Source organism: Dipodomys spectabilis, unplaced genomic scaffold (genome assembly GCF_019054845.1).
Source record: "Dipodomys spectabilis isolate Male_0828 unplaced genomic scaffold, ASM1905484v1 ptg000561l, whole genome shotgun sequence".
Classification (NCBI taxonomy): Eukaryota; Metazoa; Chordata; class Mammalia; order Rodentia; family Heteromyidae; genus Dipodomys; species Dipodomys spectabilis.
In genome coordinates this window covers 360,550-379,196 of record NW_024871238.1, presented here as the reverse complement: position 1 = coordinate 379,196, position 18,647 = coordinate 360,550, and the positions used below count along the sequence as shown (strand labels likewise).

Genomic DNA, 18,647 nt, shown 5'->3' with positions numbered 1-18,647 from the left:
CCTCCTCCCCCTGCCCCTCAGTGCAAAGCACGGTGCACCCAGCAATGCCACGACAGCTTCCTCCGAGCTCTCAGAAGGAACAGCGACAAATGACTTCAAGGAATTTGTCCAGGAGATGCAGAGGACCATCACAGACCTCAGAAGACAGGTACAGGCCCTGTGAACCTTGTTCCCTGTGGCCTGTCCACAGCCCGGCGGGGCCACTGGAAGGTGGTTGTGTCCGGTGGTGGGTGGGGGGCGGGTGGCCCCGGGGTGCCCTCCCGTGGTTCTTGTTGCAGCCTGCCAGCGGCTGGGCTGCGTCCAGCCTCGGTCCTCTGACGTCATTACAGCGGAGCGGGGTGGGGTGCTGGGCGGTGGCTGCCCTGCTCACTCGGACCTCCGCCTGGTTAGCGCCCACCGGTCCAGTCAGTACCCTTGAGGTCCCGGCCATTGCTCAGCCTAGTGTAGGTAGGAATGTTTTGCACAAGGCTGCGGGGCGGACGCTCTGTGCCCCGTTGCAGATCAACACGCTGGAGTCTCGCCTCAGCACCGCGCAGTGTGTGGACGCCGACGGCAAGTCCCACGCCAACCACGCAACGTGGAGAAGAGACGCGTGCAGCACCTGTGAATGCAGAGTGAGTGCCGGGCCCGTGTCCGGAGGGCGGCGCCTTCCACTGTCCTTCCACCGTCTCGGAGCCCGCTGGGCCTGCCCCCGCCCTGGCCTGGTTACCCCAGCACCTGAGCAGTGGCTGTGGAGGGCGCATGCTCACCACAGAAACTAGAACGCCACTGTGTGCACCCTGTCCCAGGGCCAGCGGAACACTTGCCTGCCCTCGTGGCTCTGTCCAGTCCTGGCTGGGCGGCCGTGGACGGAGGGCAGGGTGGGATGGAGCGCTGCCGGAAGCGTAGTGTGGCCGCCGCCGCCGGGGGAGCTCGAGCTGGCAGCCAAGGCAGTGAGATGGAGCCCGACGTGGGGCCCTGGCACCAGCAGGGTCAGATTTTACCCTTTCTCATCCCTCGCATCCTGGGCTGGATGCGACTTCCTGTGTGGCTTGGGGAGAATGGGGCACAGCAGAGGAGAGCCGTGTCCCAGCCCAGATGCCGGGCATGACAGCGGTGCCAGCCCAGGTGCCCAGCTGTCTGTCAGGAATGACAGGCGTGTCCCGTTCTTCTAGGATGGGCAGGTCACCTGCTTCGTGGAAGCCTGCCAGCCTGCGCCCTGTCCTGAGCCCACGCGGGTGGACGGAGCTTGCTGCCCAGTCTGCGTAGAGGAACCTCAGGAGAATACCCCGAGGGCCTCCTAGGCAGAGCCCCTTGAGCTGGTCTGCAGCGTCCTCCAGAGATCAGAGCCGGGGTACTGGAGCTGCGGACCCCGGGGAAAACCCGGACCCCGGACACTCTGGACTGCCGCCCTGCTGTTCCCTGCGGCACGGGCTGCTTTGGACCCCACATCGCAGAAGGAAGCAGCAGACAGGCAGGGGTGCAGATGTCCGTCTTCACTGCATGTTAGACTTCTCAGGATTTTATTTAATTCTTTTAGAATGAAAAATTGGTGCTATTGTAAAATTGCACAGTTCGGTCATTTGGGTTCCTAAATTGATTCTGCCTAAAAACGCTGTTTTTTGCTAAGTAAGGCAGCATACCTCTGACGTCCTCTCTGCCTGGTTCTGAGACCTAGAGCTTCCAACAGGCGAGGCCTGAGATCTGGCTGACATCGAGGGAGCCCTTGCCTGGCAAAGGGACAGTCTTAAGCGCACATTAAGCCATCATCTCTGCAGGACCCCTGAGGCCCGCCGCATCCTGCCTGCCCTGCCTTCCACTGGGGCCCTAGCCTCTCATTGACCTGTGACCCCGCCGCAGGCCTGTGACAGCGGCTGTAACCTCTCAGCTTGCCGGCATCTACTCTTGACCCTGCCGCCAGGCCTGTGACAGCGGCTGTTGGAACTGTGTTTGGAGAAGGGCTTAGTTCCCGTCGCTGCGTGTGCACACGGCCTTGCTGTGGACGGTACTCTCTGGTCCACATGGCATCCAAAGACCTCACAGAGACCACAGGCATTGGCAGGCAGGATGGTCCCCAGAAGGACTAGACCCCTTTTCCAGATCCTTCTGATGGGTGACGGGTAGGTGGGCCAGACTTGAATGTGGGGAAGTCTGAGTTACGTTGTTTAAAAAAACAAAAAATCCAAAGTCCTATACCTCACGGGTGCTTTTCAGTGCACGATGTTTATAAAATCGCCCACTTTTTAGGTGTTAGATGTGGTACAAAATCAAAATTCTATGCAAAAAGAAGTTTAATTCAGCGATGAGCAACATCATACCTCATGGTCTCTTTTTAACTGGCCAGAACTTTCCATTGTATTCTCCGCACGGAGTGGCCTCTGATGGGAGGACCATCCCTGAAGTCGATCTCTGCTCGGTGCCCTTGTGGGGTGGGGCAGGCCGCACGGCCCTGCCCAGGGGTCGGCACACCTGGTGGCGGAAGTGCCAGGGGGTCATGCCCACGAGCACACCGGCGTGCGTGGCGTGTGCACCACCCGTGCCCGAGGGGAGGTGGAAGGAGGCGCTGTGGACAGCGGCCGCGGCCTGCTCCGGCACCTTCACCACAGACGCACGCGTTGCCTTGCAAGGGTGGTCCTCTAGTGTTGCCCTTCTCTTGTAAGGACAGACGGAGGCTGTTTTGTGTTTCTGCAATAGAAAGCCAGGTTTCTTGGTGGGGATTCTGTGAGGGGCCTGTGAGTTTGTCTAAGACGTGGTAGTGATGTAACTGCTCAGGTGTGGGAGCGGGCGCGGGGCTTGCCGTGGGCGCGGGGCTTGCCGTGGGCGCAGCCCGCCTCCTGTTGTGTCCTGGGGCAGGCGGGTGGGGGCGGAGCTCAGGCTTTAGACCAGTGGAGGTAGGCTGACTGATTCATATGAAATTCTGTAACTCAAGCCAAAACGTCTGCAGAATGACCAGTCGGATCTTCTGTCTTCATGACCCCAGACGGCGGGCGGCTCCGGGGTGCACTCCGCAGCACCGTGGGCTGTGAGAGGTGAAGGCCGTGTATATATTTACTTTCTAACTGTGGCCATTGGCCCAATGCTGGTGTTATGTTCATTGTATTCAGTAAGTACCAAAGACCTGTTTGCACTTTGTAACGACACCTTTCAGTTCAAATAAAAGGGCCACATTTCAAGTGGAGAATGCCTGTCTGCCTTCTTTTCTCCTCTCCTCGCCCTCCATCCTTTATTTATTTCATGCCTTGCAAGGACAAAGCTCCAGTTTTCTCACCAGGTGACACACAAGCAAGGTCAGGAGAGGAAGTACGCCCAGATGCACGCCCAAAGCGCGCCAGACAGCGAGCGCTCCACCCGAAAACATACAGTGCGCTCCTGAAAATGGCATTGGCCAGAGACGCAGTGGCAGCTAACTCCCGAGAAAAATGTCCTGAAATCTTGGTGTGGACAAAGCGGTTTGTCAGAGAGGAAGAGTGGTACCAAGACACCCTGTTGGCATCCATGATGGGTGGGCAAGCTCTCCATAATGGGTGGTCCCAGAACTGCCATCGGTGTGCCTGCACCGAAGCTGTGCCCTCTGTCTGTGTGGCTCTGCCCCGTCTGTGTCCTCTGTCTGTCTGTCTGTGTGGCTCTGCCCCGTCTGTGTCCTCTGTCTGTCTGTGTGGCTCTGCCCCGTCTGTGTCCTCTGTCTGTCTGTCTGTCTGTGTGGCTCTGCCCCGTCTGTGCCCTCTGTCTGTCTGTCTGTGTGGCTCTGCCCCGTCTGTGTCCTCTGTCTGTCTGTCTGTGTGGCTCTGTCCCGTCTGTGTCCTCTGTCTGTCTGTGTGGCTCTGTCCCGTCTATGTCCTCTGTCTGTCTGTCTGTCTGTGTGGCTCTGTCCCGTCTGTGTCCTGTCTGTCTGTCTGTGTGGCTCTGTCCCGTCTGTGTCCTCTGTCTGTCTGTGTGTGGCTCTGCCCCGTCTGTGTCCTCTGTCTGTCTGTCTGTCTGTGTGGCTCTGTCCCGTCTGTGTCCTCTGTCTGTCTGTCTGTGTGGCTCTGCCCCGTCTGTGTCCTCTGTCTGTCTGTCTGTCTGTCTGTGTGGCTCTGTCCCGTATGTGTCCACTGTCTGTCTGTCTGTCTGTGTGGCTCTGCCCTGTCTGTGCCCTCTGTCTGTCTGTCTGTGTGGCTCTGTCCCGTCTGTGTCCTCTGTCTGTCTGTCTGTCTGTGTGGCTCTGTCCCGTCTGTGCCCTCTGTCTGTCTGTGTGTCTGTCTGTGTGGCTCTGTCCCGTCTGTGTCCTCTGTCTGTCTGTCTGTGTGGCTCTGTCCCGTCTGTGTCCTCTGTCTGTCTGTCTGTCTGTGTGGCTCTGTCCCGTCTGTGTCCTCTGTCTGTCTGTCTGTCTGTGTGGCTCTGTCCCGTCTGTGTCCTCTGTCTGTCTGTCTGTGTGGCTCTGCCCCGTCTGTGTCCTCTGTCTGTCTGTCTGTCTGTGTGGCTCTGTCCCGTCTGTGCCCTCTGTCTGTCTGTCTGTGTGGCTCTGCCCCGTCTGTGTCCTCTGTCTGTCTATCTGTCTGTCTGTGCGGCTCTGTCCCGTCTGTGTCCTCTGTCTGTCTGTCTGTCTGTGTGGCTCTGCCCTGTCTGTGCCCTCTGTGTCTGTCTGTGTGGCTCTGTCCCGTCTGTGTCCTCTGTCTGTCTGTCTGTCTGTGTGGCTCTGTCCCGTCTGTGTCCTCTGTCTGTCTGTCTGTGTGGCTCTGTCCCGTCTGTGTCCTCTGTCTGTCTGTCTGTGTGGCTCTGTCCCGTCTGTGTCCTCTGTCTGTCTGTCTGTGTGGCTCTGCCCCGTCTGTGTCCTCTGTCTGTCTGTCTGTCTGTGTGGCTCTGTCCCGTCTGTGCCCTCTGTCTGTCTGTCTGTCTGTGTGGCTCTGTCCCGTCTGTGTCCTCTGTCTGTCTGTCTGTGTGGCTCTGTCCCGTCTGTGTCCTCTGTCTGTCTGTCTATCTGTGTGGCTCTGTCCCGTCTGTGTCCTCTGTCTGTCTGTCTGTGTGGCTCTGTCCCGTCTGTGTCCTCTGTCTGTCTGTTTGTGGCTCTGCCCCGTCTGTGTCCTCTGTCTGTCTGTCTGTCTGTGTGGCTCTGTCCCGTCTGTGTCCTCTGTCTGTCTGTGTGGCTCTGCCCCGTCTGTGTCCTCTGTCTGTCTGTCTGTCTGTGTGGCTCTGTGTCCTCTGTCTGTCTGTCTGTCTGTGTGGCTCTGCCCTGTCTGTGCCCTCTGTCTGTCTGTCTGTGTGGCTCTGTCCCGTCTGTGGCCTCTGTCTGTCTGTCTGTCTGTGTGGCTCTGTCCCGTCTGTGCCCTCTGTCTGTCTGTCTGTGTGGCTCTGTCCCGTCTGTGTCCTCTGTCTGTCTGTCTGTGTGGCTCTGTCCCGTCTGTGTCCTCTGTCTGTCTGTCTGTCTGTGTGGCTCTGTCCCGTCTGTGTCCTCTGTCTGTCTGTCTGTGTGGCTCTGTCCCGTCTGTGTCCTCTGTCTGTCTGTCTGTGTGGCTTTGCCCCGTCTGTGTCCTCTGTCTGTCTGTCTGTCTGTGTGGCTCTGTCCCGTCTGTGTCCTCTGTCTGTCTATGTGGCTCTGCCCCGTCTGTGTCCTCTGTCTGTCTGTCTGTCTGTCTCTCTGGCTCTGTCCCGTCTGTGTCCTCTGTCTGTCTGTCTGTCTGTGTGGCTCTGCCCTGTCTGTGCCCTCTGTCTGTCTGTCTGTGTGGCTCTGTCCCGTCTGTGTCCTCTGTCTGTCTCTCTGTCTGTGTGGCTCTGTCCCGTCTGTGTCCTCTGTCTGTCTGTCTGTGTGGCTCTGTCCCGTCTGTGTCCTCTGTCTGTCTGTCTGTCTGTGTGGCTCTGTCCCGTCTGTGTCCTCTGTCTGTCTGTGTGGCTCTGTCCCGTCTGTGTCCTCTGTCTGTCTGTCTGTCTGTGTGGCTCTGTCCCGTCTGTGTCCTCTGTCTGTCTGTCTGTCTGTGTGGCTCTGTCCCGTCTGTGCCCTCTGTCTGTCTGTCTGTCTGTGTGGCTCTGTCCCGTCTGTGTCCTCTGTCTGTCTGTCTGTCTGTGTGGCTCTGTCCCGTCTGTGTCCTCTGTCTGTCTGTCTGTGTGGCTCTGTCCCGTCTGTGTCCTCTGTCTGTCTGTCTGTGTGGCTCTGCCCCGTCTGTGCCCTCTGTCTGTCTGTCTGTGTGGCTCTGCCCCGTCTGTGTCCTCTGTCTGTCTGTCTGTGTGGCTCTGTCCCGTCTGTGTCCTCTGTCTGTCTGTGTGGCTCTGTCCCGTCTATGTCCTCTGTCTGTCTGTCTGTCTGTGTGGCTCTGTCCCGTCTGTGTCCTCTGTCTGTCTGTCTGTGTGACTCTGTCCCGTCTGTGTCCTCTGTCTGTCTGTGTGTGGCTCTGCCCCGTCTGTGTCCTCTGTCTGTCTGTCTGTCTGTGTGGCTCTGTCCCGTCTGTGTCCTCTGTCTGTCTGTGTGGCTCTGCCCCGTCTGTGTCCTCTGTCTGTCTGTCTGTCTGTCTGTGTGGCTCTGTCCCGTATGTGTCCTCTGTCTGTCTGTCTGTCTGTGTGGCTCTGCCCTGTCTGTGCCCTCTGTCTGTCTGTCTGTGTGGCTCTGTCCCGTCTGTGTCCTCTGTCTGTCTGTCTGTCTGTGTGGCTCTGTCCCGTCTGTGCCCTCTGTCTGTCTGTGTGTCTGTCTGTGTGGCTCTGTCCCGTCTGTGTCCTCTGTCTGTCTGTCTGTGTGGCTCTGTCCCGTCTGTGTCCTCTGTCTGTCTGTCTGTGTGGCTCTGTCCCGTCTGTGTCCTCTGTCTGTCTGTCTGTGTGGCTCTGTCCCGTCTGTGTCCTCTGTCTGTCTGTCTGTGTGGCTCTGCCCCGTCTGTGTCCTCTGTCTGTCTGTCTGTCTGTGTGGCTCTGTCCCGTCTGTGTCCTCTGTCTGTCTGTCTGTGTGGCTCTGCCCCGTCTGTGTCCTCTGTCTGTCTGTCTGTCTGTGTGGCTCTGTCCCGTCTGTGCCCTCTGTCTGTCTGTCTGTCTGTGTGGCTCTGTCCCGTCTGTGTCCTCTGTCTGTCTGTCTGTGTGGCTCTGTCCCGTCTGTGTCCTCTGTCTGTCTGTCTGTCTGTGTGGCTCTGTCCCGTCTGTGTCCTCTGTCTGTCTGTCTGTGTGGCTCTGTCCCGTCTGTGTCCTCTGTCTGTCTGTTTGTGGCTCTGCCCCGTCTGTGTCCTCTGTCTGTCTGTCTGTCTGTGTGGCTCTGTCCCGTCTGTGTCCTCTGTCTGTCTGTGTGGCTCTGCCCCGTCTGTGTCCTCTGTCTGTCTGTCTGTCTGTGTGGCTCTGTGTCCTCTATCTGTCTGTCTGTCTGTGTGGCTCTGCCCTGTCTGTGCCCTCTGTCTGTCTGTCTGTGTGGCTCTGTCCCGTCTGTGGCCTCTGTCTGTCTGTCTGTCTGTGTGGCTCTGTCCCGTCTGTGCCCTCTGTCTGTCTGTCTGTGTGGCTCTGTCCCGTCTGTGTCCTCTGTCTGTCTGTCTGTGTGGCTCTGTCCCGTCTGTGTCCTCTGTCTGTCTGTCTGTCTGTGTGGCTCTGTCCCGTCTGTGTCCTCTGTCTGTCTGTCTGTGTGGCTCTGTCCCGTCTGTGTCCTCTGTCTGTCTGTCTGTGTGGCTTTGCCCCGTCTGTGTCCTCTGTCTGTCTGTCTGTCTGTGTGGCTCTGTCCCGTCTGTGTCCTCTGTCTGTCTATGTGGCTCTGCCCCGTCTGTGTCCTCTGTCTGTCTGTCTGTCTGTCTCTCTGGCTCTGTCCCGTCTGTGTCCTCTGTCTGTCTGTCTGTCTGTGTGGCTCTGCCCTGTCTGTGCCCTCTGTCTGTCTGTCTGTGTGGCTCTGTCCCGTCTGTGTCCTCTGTCTGTCTCTCTGTCTGTGTGGCTCTGTCCCGTCTGTGTCCTCTGTCTGTCTGTCTGTGTGGCTCTGTCCCGTCTGTGTCCTCTGTCTGTCTGTCTGTCTGTGTGGCTCTGTCCCGTCTGTGTCCTCTGTCTGTCTGTGTGGCTCTGTCCCGTCTGTGTCCTCTGTCTGTCTGTCTGTCTGTGTGGCTCTGTCCCGTCTGTGTCCTCTGTCTGTCTGTGTGGCTCTGTCCCGTCTGTGTCCTCTGTCTGTCTGTCTGTGTGGCTCTGCCCCGTCTGTGTCCTCTGTCTGTCTGTCTGTCTGTGTGGCTCTGTCCCGTCTGTGTCCTCTGTCTGTCTGTCTGTCTGTGTGGCTCTGCCCCGTCTGTGTCCTCTGCTTGTCTGTCTGTCTGTGTGGCTCTGTCCCGTCTGTGTCCTCTGTCTGTCTGTCTGTCTGTGTGGCTCTGTCCCGTCTGTGTCCTCTGTCTGTCTGTCTGTGTGGCTCTGTCCCGTCTGTGCCCTCTGTCTGTCTGTCTGTCTGTGTGGCTCTGTCCCGTCTGTGTCCTCTGTCTGTCTGTCTGTCTGTGTGGCTCTGTCCCGTCTGTGTCCTCTGTCTGTCTGTCTGTGTGGCTCTGTCCCGTCTGTGTCCTCTGTCTGTCTGTCTGTGTGGCTCTGCCCCGTCTGTGCCCTCTGTCTGTCTGTCTGTGTGGCTCTGCCCCGTCTGTGTCCTCTGTCTGTCTGTCTGTGTGGCTCTGTCCCGTCTGTGTCCTCTGTCTGTCTGTGTGGCTCTGTCCCGTCTATGTCCTCTGTCTGTCTGTCTGTCTGTGTGGCTCTGTCCCGTCTGTGTCCTCTGTCTGTCTGTCTGTGTGGCTCTGTCCCGTCTGTGTCCTCTGTCTGTCTGTCTGTGTGGCTCTGCCCCGTCTGTGTCCTCTGTCTGTCTGTCTGTCTGTGTGGCTCTGTCCCGTCTGTGTCCTCTGTCTGTCTGTCTGTCTGTGTGGCTCTGCCCCGTCTGTGTCCTCTGCTTGTCTGTCTGTCTGTGTGGCTCTGTCCCGTCTGTGTCCTCTGTCTGTCTGTCTGTCTGTGTGGCTCTGCCCCGTCTGTGTCCTCTGTCTGTCTGTCTGTCTGTGTGGCTCTGCCCCGTCTGTGTCCTCTGTCTGTCTGTCTGTCTGTGTGGCTCTGTCCCGTCTGTGTCCTCTGTCTGTCTGTGTGGCTCTGCCCCGTCTGTGTCCTCTGTCTGTCTGTCTGTCTGTGTGGCTCTGTCCCGTATGTGTCCTCTGTCTGTCTGTCTGTCTGTGTGGCTCTGCCCTGTCTGTGCCCTCTGTCTGTCTGTCTGTGTGGCTCTGTCCCGTCTGTGTCCTCTGTCTGTCTGTCTGTCTGTGTGGCTCTGTCCCGTCTGTGTCCTCTGTCTGTCTGTCTGTCTGTGTGGCTCTGCCCCGTCTGTGCCCTCTGTCTGTCTGTGTGGCTCTGTCCCGTCTGTGTCCTCTGTCTGTCTGTCTGTCTGTGTGGCTCTGTCCCGTCTGTGTCCTCTGTCTGTCTGTCTGTGTGGCTCTGTCCCGTCTGTGTCCTCTGTCTGTCTGTTTGTGGCTCTGCCCCGTCTGTGTCCTCTGTCTGTCTGTCTGTCTGTGTGGCTCTGTCCCGTCTGTGTCCTCTGTCTGTCTGTGTGGCTCTGCCCCGTCTGTGTCCTCTGTCTGTCTGTCTGTCTGTCTGTGTGGCTCTGTGTCCTCTGTCTGTCTGTCTGTCTGTGTGGCTCTGCCCTGTCTGTGCCCTCTGTCTGTCTGTCTGTGTGGCTCTGTCCCGTCTGTGGCCTCTGTCTGTCTGTCTTTCTGTGCGGCTCTGTCCCGTCTGTGCCCTCTGTCTGTCTGTCTGTGTGGCTCTGTCCCGTCTGTGTCCTCTGTCTGTCTGTCTGTGTGGCTCTGTCCCGTCTGTGTCCTCTGTCTGTCTGTCTGTCTGTGTGGCTCTGTCCCGTCTGTGTCCTCTGTCTGTCTGTCTGTGTGGCTCTGTCCCGTCTGTGTCCTCTGTCTGTCTGTCTGTGTGGCTTTGCCCCGTCTGTGTCCTCTGTCTGTCTGTCTGTCTGTGTGGCTCTGTCCCGTCTGTGTCCTCTGTCTGTCTATGTGGCTCTGCCCCGTCTATGTCCTCTGTCTGTCTGTCTGTCTGTCTGTCTGGCTCTGTCCCGTCTGTGTCCTCTGTCTGTCTGTCTGTCTGTGTGGCTCTGCCCTGTCTGTGCCCTCTGTCTGTCTGTCTGTGTGGCTCTGTCCCGTCTGTGTCCTCTGTCTGTCTCTCTGTCTGTGTGGCTCTGTCCCGTCTGTGTCCTCTGTCTGTCTGTCTGTGTGGCTCTGTCCCGTCTGTGTCCTCTGTCTGTCTGTCTGTCTGTGTGGCTCTGTCCCGTCTGTGTCCTCTGTCTGTCTGTGTGGCTCTGTCCCGTCTGTGTCCTCTGTCTGTCTGTCTGTCTGTGTGGCTCTGTCCCGTCTGTGTCCTCTGTCTGTCTGTGTGGCTCTGTCCCGTCTGTGTCCTCTGTCTGTCTGTCTGTGTGGCTCTGCCCCGTCTGTGTCCTCTGTCTGTCTGTCTGTCTGTGTGGCTCTGTCCCGTCTGTGTCCTCTGTCTGTCTGTCTGTCTGTGTGGCTCTGCCCCGTCTGTGTCCTCTGTCTGTCTGTCTGTCTGTCTGTGTGGCTCTGTCCCGTCTGTGTCCTCTGTCTGTCTGTCTGTGTGGCTCTGTCCCGTCTGTGTCCTCTGTCTGTCTGTCTGTCTGTGTGGCTCTGTCCCGTCTGTGCCCTCTGTCTGTCTGTCTGTCTGTGTGGCTCTGTCCCGTCTGTGTCCTCTGTCTGTCTGTCTGTCTGTGTGGCTCTGTCCCGTCTGTGTCCTCTGTCTGTCTGTGTGGCTCTGTCCCGTCGGTGTCCTCTGTCTTTCTGTCTGTGTGGCTCGGCCCCGTCTGTGTCCTCTGTCTGTCTGTCTGTCTGTGTGGCTCTGTCCCGTCTGTGTCCTCTGTCTGTCTGTCTGTCTGTGTGGCTCTGCCCTGTCTGTGCCCTCTGTCTGTCTGTCTGTGTTGCTCTGTCCCGTCTGTGTCCTCTGTCTGTCTGTCTGTGTGGCTCTGTCCCGTCTGTGTCCTCTGTCTGTCTGTCTGTCTGTGTGGCTCTGCCCCGTCTGTGCCCTCTGTCTGTCTGTCTGTCTGTCTGTGTGCTCTGTCCCGTCAGTGTCCTCTGTCTGTCTGTCTGTGTGGCTCTGTCCCGTCTGTGTCCTCTGTCTGTCTGTCTGTCTGTGTGGCTCTGTCCCGTCTGTGTCCTCTGTCTGTCTGTCTGTGTGGCTCTGTCCCGTCTGGTCCTCTGTCTGTCTGTCTGTGTGGCTCTGTCCCGTCTGTGTCCTCTGTCTGTCTGTCTGTGTGGCTCTGTCCCGTCTGTGTCCTCTGTCTGTCTGTCTGTGTGGCTCTGCCCCGTCTGTGTCCTCTGTCTGTCTGTCTGTCTGTGTTGCTCTGTCCCATCTGTGTCCTCTGTCTGTCTGTCTGTGTGGCTCTGCCCCGTCTGTGTCCTCTGTCTGTCTGTCTGTCTGTCTGTGTGGCTCTGTCCCGTCTGTGTCCTCTGTCTGTCTGTCTGGCTGTGTGGCTCTGCCCTGTCTGTGCCCTCTGTCTGTCTGTCTGTGTGGCTCTGTCCCGTCTGTGTCATCTGTCTGTCTGTCTGTCTGTGTGGCTCTGTCCCGTCTGTGTCCTCTGTCTGTCTGTCTGTGTGGCTCTGCCCCGTCTGTGTCCTCTGTCTGTCTGTCTGTCTGTCTGTGTGGCTCTGTCCCGTCTGTGTCCTCTGTCTGTCTGTCTGTCTGTGTGGCTCTGCCCCGTCTGTGCCCTCTGTCTGTCTGTCTGTCTGTCTGTGTGGCTCTGTCCCGTCTGTGTCCTCTGTCTGTCTGTCTGTGTGGCTCTGTCCCGTCTGTGTCCTCTGTCTGTCTGTCTGTCTGTGTGGCTCTGTCCCGTCTGTGTCCTCTGTCTGTCTGTGTGGCTCTGTCCCGTCTGTGTCCTCTGTCTGTCTGTCTGTCTGTGTGGCTCTATCCCGTCTGTGTCCTCTGTCTGTCTGTCTGTGTGGCTCTGTCCCGTCTGTGTCCTCTGTCTGTCTGTGTGGCTCTGTCCCGTCTGTGTCCTCTGTCTGTCTGTCTGTGTGGCTCTGTCCCGTCTGTGTCCTCTGTCTGTCTGTCTGTCTGTGTGGCTCTGTCCCGTCTGTGTCCTCTGTCTGTCCGTCTGTGTGGCTCTGCCCCGTCTGTGTCCTCTGTCTGTCTGTCTGTCTGTGTGGCTCTGTCCCATCTGTGTCCTCTGTCTGTCTGTCTGTGTGGCTCTGCCCTGTCTGTGTCCTCTGTCTGTCTGTCTGTCTGTCTGTGTGGCTCTGTTCCGTCTGTGTCCTCTGTCTGTCTGTCTGTCTGTGTGGCTCTGCCCTGTCTGTGCCCTCTGTCTGTCTGTGTGGCTCTGTCCCGTCTGTGTCCTCTGTCTGTCTGTCTGTCTGTGTGGCTCTGTCCCGTCTGTGCCCTCTGTCTGTCTGTGTGTCTGTCTGTGTGGCTCTGTCCCGTCTGTGTCCTCTGTCTGTCTGTCTGTGTGGCTCTGTCCCGTCTGTGTCCTCTGTCTGTCTGTCTGTCTGTGTGGCTCTGTCCCGTCTGTGTCCTCTGTCTGTCTGTCTGTGTGGCTCTGTCCCGTCTGTGTCCTCTGTCTGTCTGTCTGTGTGGCTCTGCCCCGTCTGTGCCCTCTGTCTGTCTGTCTGTGTGGCTCTGCCCCGTCTGTGTCCTCTGTCTGTCTGTGTGGCTCTGTCCCGTCTGTGTCCTCTGTCTGTCTGTGTGGCTCTGTCCCGTCTATGTCCTCTGTCTGTCTGTCTGTCTGTGTGGCTCTGTCCCGTCTGTGTCCTGTGTCTGTCTGTCTGTGTGGCTCTGTCCCGTCTGTGTCCTCTGTCTGTCTGTCTGTCTGTGTGGCTCTGTCCCGTCTGTGTCCTCTGTCTGTCTGTCTGTGTGGCTTTGCCCCGTCTGTGTCCTCTGTCTGTCTGTCTGTGTGGCTCTGTCCCGTCTGTGTCCTCTGTCTGTCTGTCTATGTGGCTCTGCCCCGTCTGTGTCCTCTGTCTGTCTGTCTGTCTGTCTGTCTGGCTCTGTCCCGTCTGTGTCCTCTGTCTGTCTGTCCGTCTGTGTGGCTCTGCCCTGTCTGTGCCCTCTGTCTGTCTGTCTGTGTGGCTCTGTCCCGTCTGTGTCCTCTGTCTGTCTCTCTGTCTGTGTGGCTCTGTCCCGTCTGTGTCCTCTGTCTGTCTGTCTGTGTGGCTCTGTCCCGTCTGTGTCCTCTGTCTGTCTGTCTGTCTGTGCGGCTCTGTCCCGTCTGTGTCCTCTGTCTGTCTGTGTGGCTCTGTCCCGTCTGTGTCCTCTGTCTGTCTGTCTGTGTGGCTCTGTCCCGTCTGTGTCCTCTGTCTGTCTGTGTGGCTCTGTCCCGTCTGTGTCCTCTGTCTGTCTGTCTGTGTGGCTCTGCCCCGTCTGTGTCCTCTGTCTGTGTGTCTGTCTGTGTGGCTCTGTCCCGTCTGTGTCCTCTGTCTGTCTGTCTGTCTGTGTGGCTCTGCCCCGTCTGTGTCCTCTGTCTGTCTGTCTGTCTGTCTGTGTGGCTCTGTCCCGTCTGTGTCCTCTGTCTGTCTGTCTGTCTGTGTGGCTCTGTCCCGTCTGTGTCCTCTGTCTGTCGGTCTGTCTGTGTGGCTCTGTCCCGTCTGTGCCCTCTGTCTGTCTGTCTGTCTGTGTGGCTCTGTCCCGTCTGTGTCCTCTGTCTGTCTGTCTGTCTGTGTGGCTCTGTCCCGTCTGTGTCCTCTGTCTGTCTATCTGTGTGGCTCTGTCCCGTCTGTGTCCTCTGTCTGTCTGTCTGTCTGTGTGGCTCTGCCCCGTCTGTGTCCTCTGTCTGTCTGTCTGTGTGGCTCTGTCCCGTCTGTGTCCTCTGTCTGTCTGTCTGTCTGTGTGGCTCTGCCCCGTCTGTGCCCTCTGTCTGTCTGTCTGTGTGGCTCTGTCCCGTCTGTGTCCTCTGTCTGTCTGTCTGTCTGTGTGGCTCTGCCCCGTCTGTGCCCTCTGTCTGTCTGTCTGTGTGGCTCTGTCCCGTCTGTGTCCTCTGTCTGTCTGTCTGTCTGTGTGGCTCTGTCCCGTCTGTGTCCTCTGTCTGTCTGTCTGTGTGGCTTTGCCCCGTCTGTGTCCTCTGTCTGTCTGTCTGTCTGTGTGGCTCTGTCCCGTCTGTGTCCTCTGTCTGTCTGTCTATGTGGCTCTGCCCCGTCTGTGTCCTCTGTCTGTCTGTCTGTCTGTCTGTCTGGCTCTGTCCCGTCTGTGTCCTCTGTCTGTCTGTCTGTGTGGCTCTGCCCTGTCTGTGCCCTCTGTCTGTCTGTCTGTGTGGCTCTGTCCCGTCTGTGTCCTCTGTCTGTCTCTCTGTCTGTGTGGCTCTGTCCCGTCTGTGTCCTCTGTCTGTCTGTCTGTGTGGCTCTGTCCCGTCTGTGTCCTCTGTCTGTCTGTCTGTCTGTGCGGCTCTGTCCCGTCTGTGTCCTCTGTCTGTCTGTGTGGCTCTGTCCCGTCTGTGTCCTCTGTCTGTCTGTCTGTCTGTGTGGCTCTGTCCCGTCTGTGTCCTCTGTCTGTCTGTGTGGCTCTGTCCCGTCTGTGTCCTCTGTCTGTCTGTCTGTGTGGCTCTGCCCCGTCTGTGTCCTCTGTCTGTGTGTCTGTCTGTGTGGCTCTGTCCCGTCTGTGTCCTCTGTCTGTCTGTCTGGCTGTGTGGCTCTGCCCCGTCTGTGTCCTCTGTCTGTCTGTCTGTCTGTCTGTGTGGCTCTGTCCCGTCTGTGTCCTCTGTCTGTCTGTCTGTGTGGCTCTGTCCCGTCTGTGTCCTCTGTCTGTCGGTCTTTCTGTGTGGCTCTGTCCCGTCTGTGCCCTCTGTCTGTCTGTCTGTCTGTGTGGCTCTGTCCCGTCTGTGTCCTCTGTCTGTCTGTCTGTCTGTGTGGCTCTGTCCCGTCTGTGTCCTCTGTCTGTCTATCTGTGTCGCTCTGTCCCGTCTGTGTCCTCTGTCTGTCTGTCTGTGTGGCTCTGCCCCGTCTGTGCCCTCTGTCTGTCTGTCTGTGTGGCTCTGCCCCGTCTGTGTCCTCTGTCTGTCTGTCTGTGTGGCTCTGTCCCGTCTGTGTCCTCTGTCTGTCTGTGTGGCTCTGTCCCGTCTATGTCCTCTGTCTGTCTGTCTGTGTGGCTCTGTCCCGTCTGTGTCCTCTGTCTGTCTGTCTGTGTGGCTCTGTCCCGTCTGTGTCCTCTGTCTGTCTGTGTGTGGCTCTGCCCCGTCTGTGTCCTCTGTCTGTCTGTCTGTCTGTGTGGCTCTGTCCCGTCTGTGTCCTCTGTCTGTCTGTGTGGCTCTGCCCCGTCTGTGTCCTCTGTCTGTCTGTCTGTCTGTCTGTGTGGCTCTGTCCCGTATGTGTCCTCTGTCTGTCTGTCTGTCTGTGTGGCTCTGCCCTGTCTGTGCCCTCTGTCTGTCTGTCTGTGTGGCTCTGCCCCGTCTGTGTCCTCTGTCTGTCTGTCTGTCTGTGTGGCTCTGTCCCGTGTGTGTCCTCTGTCTGTCTGTCTGTGTGGCTCTGCCCCGTCTGTGTCCTCTGTCTGTCTGTCTGTGTGGCTCTGTCCCGTCTGTGTCCTCTGTCTGTCTCTCTGTCTGTGTGGCTCTGTCCCGTCTGTGTCCTCTGTCTGTCTGTCTGTGTGGCTCTGTCCCGTCTGTGTCCTCTGTCTGTCTGTCTGTCTGTGCGGCTCTGTCCCGTCTGTGTCCTCTGTCTGTCTGTGTGGCTCTGTCCCGTCTGTGTCCTCTGTCTGTCTGTCTGTCTGTGTGGCTCTGTCCCGTCTGTGTCCTCTGTCTGTCTGTGTGGCTCTGTCCCGTCTGTGTCCTCTGTCTGTCTGTCTGTGTGGCTCTGCCCCGTCTGTGTCCTCTGTCTGTGTGTCTGTCTGTGTGGCTCTGTCCCGTCTGTGTCCTCTGTCTGTCTGTCTGTCTGTGTGGCTCTGCCCCGTCTGTGTCCTCTGTCTGTCTGTCTGTCTGTCTGTGTGGCTCTGTCCCGTCTGTGTCCTCTGTCTGTCTGTCTGTGTGGCTCTGTCCCGTCTGTGTCCTCTGTCTGTCGGTCTTTCTGTGTGGCTCTGTCCCGTCTGTGCCCTCTGTCTGTCTGTCTGTCTGTGTGGCTCTGTCCCGTCTGTGTCCTCTGTCTGTCTGTCTGTCTGTGTGGCTCTGTCCCGTCTGTGTCCTCTGTCTGTCTATCTGTGTGGCTCTGTCCCGTCTGTGTCCTCTGTCTGTCTGTCTGTGTGGCTCTGTCCCGTCTGTGTCCTCTGTCTGTCTGTGTGGCTCTGCCCCGTCTGTGTCCTCTGTCTGTCTGTGTGGCTCTGCCCCGTCTGTGTCCTCTGTCTGTCTGTCTGTCTGTCTGTGTGGCTCTGTGTCCTCTGTCTGTCTGTCTGTCTGTGTGGCTCTGCCCTGTCTGTGCCCTCTGTCTGTCTGTGTGTGTGGCTCTGTCCCGTCTGTGGCCTCTGTCTGTCTGTCTGTCTGTGCGTCTCTGTCCCGTCTGTGCCCTCTGTCTGTCTGTCTGTGTGGCTCTGTCCCGTCTGTGTCCTCTGTCTGTCTGTCTGTGTGGCTCTGTCCCGTCTGTGTCCTCTGTCTGTCTCTCTGTCTGTGTGGCTCTGTCCCGTCTGTGTCCTCTGTCTGTCTGTCTGTGTGGCTTTGCCCCGTTTGTGTCCTCTGTCTGTCTGTCTGTCTGTGTGGCTCTGTCCCGTCTGTGTCCTCTGTCTGTCTGTCTATGTGGCTCTGCCCCGTCTGTGTCCTCTGTCTGTCTGTCTGTCTGTCTGTCTGGCTCTGTCCCGTCTGTGTCCTCTGTCTGTCTGTCTGTCTGTGTGGCTCTGCCCTGTCTGTGCCCTCTGTCTGTCTGTCTGTGTGGCTCTGTCCCGTCTGTGTCCTCTGTCTGTCTGTCTGTCTGTGTGGCTCTGTCCCGTCTGTGTCCTCTGTCTGTCTGTCTGTGTGGCTCTGTCCCGTCTGTGTCCTCTGTCTGTCTGTCTGTCTGTGTGGCTCTGTCCCGTCTGTGTCCTCTGTCTGTCTGTGTGGCTCTGTCCCGTCTGTGTCCTCTGTCTGTCTGTCTGTGTGGCTCTGCCCCGTCTGTGTCCTCTGTCTGTCTGTCTGTCTGTGTAGCTCTGTCCCGTCTGTGTCCTCTGTCTGTCTGTCTGTGTGGCTCTGCCCCGTCTGTGTCCTCTGTCTGTCTGTCTGTCTGTGTGGCTCTGTCCCATCTGTGTCCTCTGTCTGTCTGTCTGTGTGGCTCTGCCCCGTCTGTGTCCTCTGTCTGTCTGTCTGTCTGTCTGTGTGGCTCTGTCCCGTCTGTGTCCTCTGTCTGTCTGTCTGTCTGTGTGGCTCTGTCCCGTCTGTGTCCTCTGTCTGTCTGTCTGTGTGGCTCTGCCCCGTCAGTGTCCTCTGTCTGTCTGTCTGTCTGTCTGTGTGGCTCTGTCCCGTCTGTGTCCTCTGTCTGTCTGTCTGTCTGTGTGGCTCTGCCCCGTCTGTGCCCTCTGTCTGTCTGTCTGTCTGTCTGTGTGGCTCTGTCCCGTCTGTGTCCTCTGTCTGTCTGTCTGTGTGGCTCTGTCCCGTCTGTGTCCTCTGTCTGTCTGTCTGTGTGGCTCTGCCCCGTCTGTGTCCTCTGTCTGTCTGTCTGTCTGTGTGGCTCTGTCCCGTCTGTGTCCTCTGTCTGTCTGTCTGTCTGTGTGGCTCTGCCCCGTCTGTGTCCTCTGTCTGTCTGTCTGTCTGTCTGTGTGGCTCTGTCCCGTCTGTGTCCTCTGTCTGTCTGTCTGTCTGTGTGGCTCTGTCCCGTCTGTGTCCTCTGTCTGTCTGTCTGTCTGTGTGGCTCTGTCCCGTCTGTGCCCTCTGTCTGTCTGTCTGTCTGTGTGGCTCTGTCCCGTCTGTGTCCTCTGTCTGTCTGTCTGTCTGTGTGGCTCTGTCCCGTCTGTGTCCTCTGTCTGTCTGTCTGTCTGTGTGGCTCTGTCCCGTCTGTGTCCTCTGTCTGTCTGTCTGTGTGGCTCTGTCCCATCTGTGTCCTCTGTCTGTCTGTCTGTCTGTGTGGCTCTGTCCCGTCTGTGTCCTCTGTCTGTCTGTCTGTGTGGCTCTGTCCCGTCTGTGTCCTCTGTCTGTCTGTCTGTGTGGCTCTGCCCCGTCTGTGTCCTCTGTCTGTCTGTCTGTCTGTGTGGCTCTGTCCCGTCTGTGTCCTCTGTCTGTCTGTCTGTGTGGCTCTGCCCCGTCTGTGTCCTCTGTCTGTCTGTCTGTCTGTCTGTGTGGCTCTGTCCCGTCTGTGTCCTCTGTCTGTCTGTCTGTCTGTGTGGCTCTGCCCTGTCTGTGCCCTCTGTCTGTCTGTCTGTGTGGCTCTGTCCCGTCTGTGTCCTCTGTCTGTCTGTCTGTCTGTGTGGCTCTGTCTCGTCTGTGTCCTCTGTCTGTCTGTCTGTGTGGCTCTGCCCCGTCTGTGTCCTCTGTCTGTCTGTCTGTCTGTCTGTGTGGCTCTGTCCGGTCTGTGTCCGCTGTCTGTCTGTCTGTCTGTGTGGCTCTGCCCCGTCTCTGCCCTCTGTCTGTCTGTGTGGCTCTGTCCCGTCTGTGTCCTCTGTCTGTCTGTCTGTCTTTGTGGCTCTGTCCCGTCTGTGTCCTCTGTCTGTCTGTCTGTGTGGCTCTGTCCCGTCTGTGTCCTCTGTCTGTCTGTTTGTGGCTCTGCCCCGTCTGTGTCCTCTGTCTGTCTGTCTGTCTGTGTGGCTCTGTCCCGTCTGTGTCCTCTGTCTGTCTGTGTGGCTCTGCCCCGTCTGTGTCCTCTGTCTGTCTGTCTGTCTGTCTGTGTGGCTCTGTGTCCTCTGTCTGTCTGTCTGTCTGTGTGGCT

At 58.0% G+C, this 18,647-nt stretch overlaps 1 protein-coding gene across 1 annotated transcript in view; it reads left to right on the top strand.

Annotated features, from left to right (window-relative positions):
- Pxdn (peroxidasin) overlaps positions 1-3,152 on the top strand; it is a gene marked incomplete at its 5' end in the record, with an annotated part of 68,843 nt that extends 65,691 nt beyond the window's left edge. The window contains 3 exon segments of the mRNA XM_042670492.1: positions 22-148; positions 501-614; positions 1,155-3,152. Of these exon segments, the coding sequence (XP_042526426.1) occupies positions 22-148; positions 501-614; positions 1,155-1,283 (370 nt within the window).
- Positions 3,153-18,647: the final 15,495 nt, after the last annotated feature.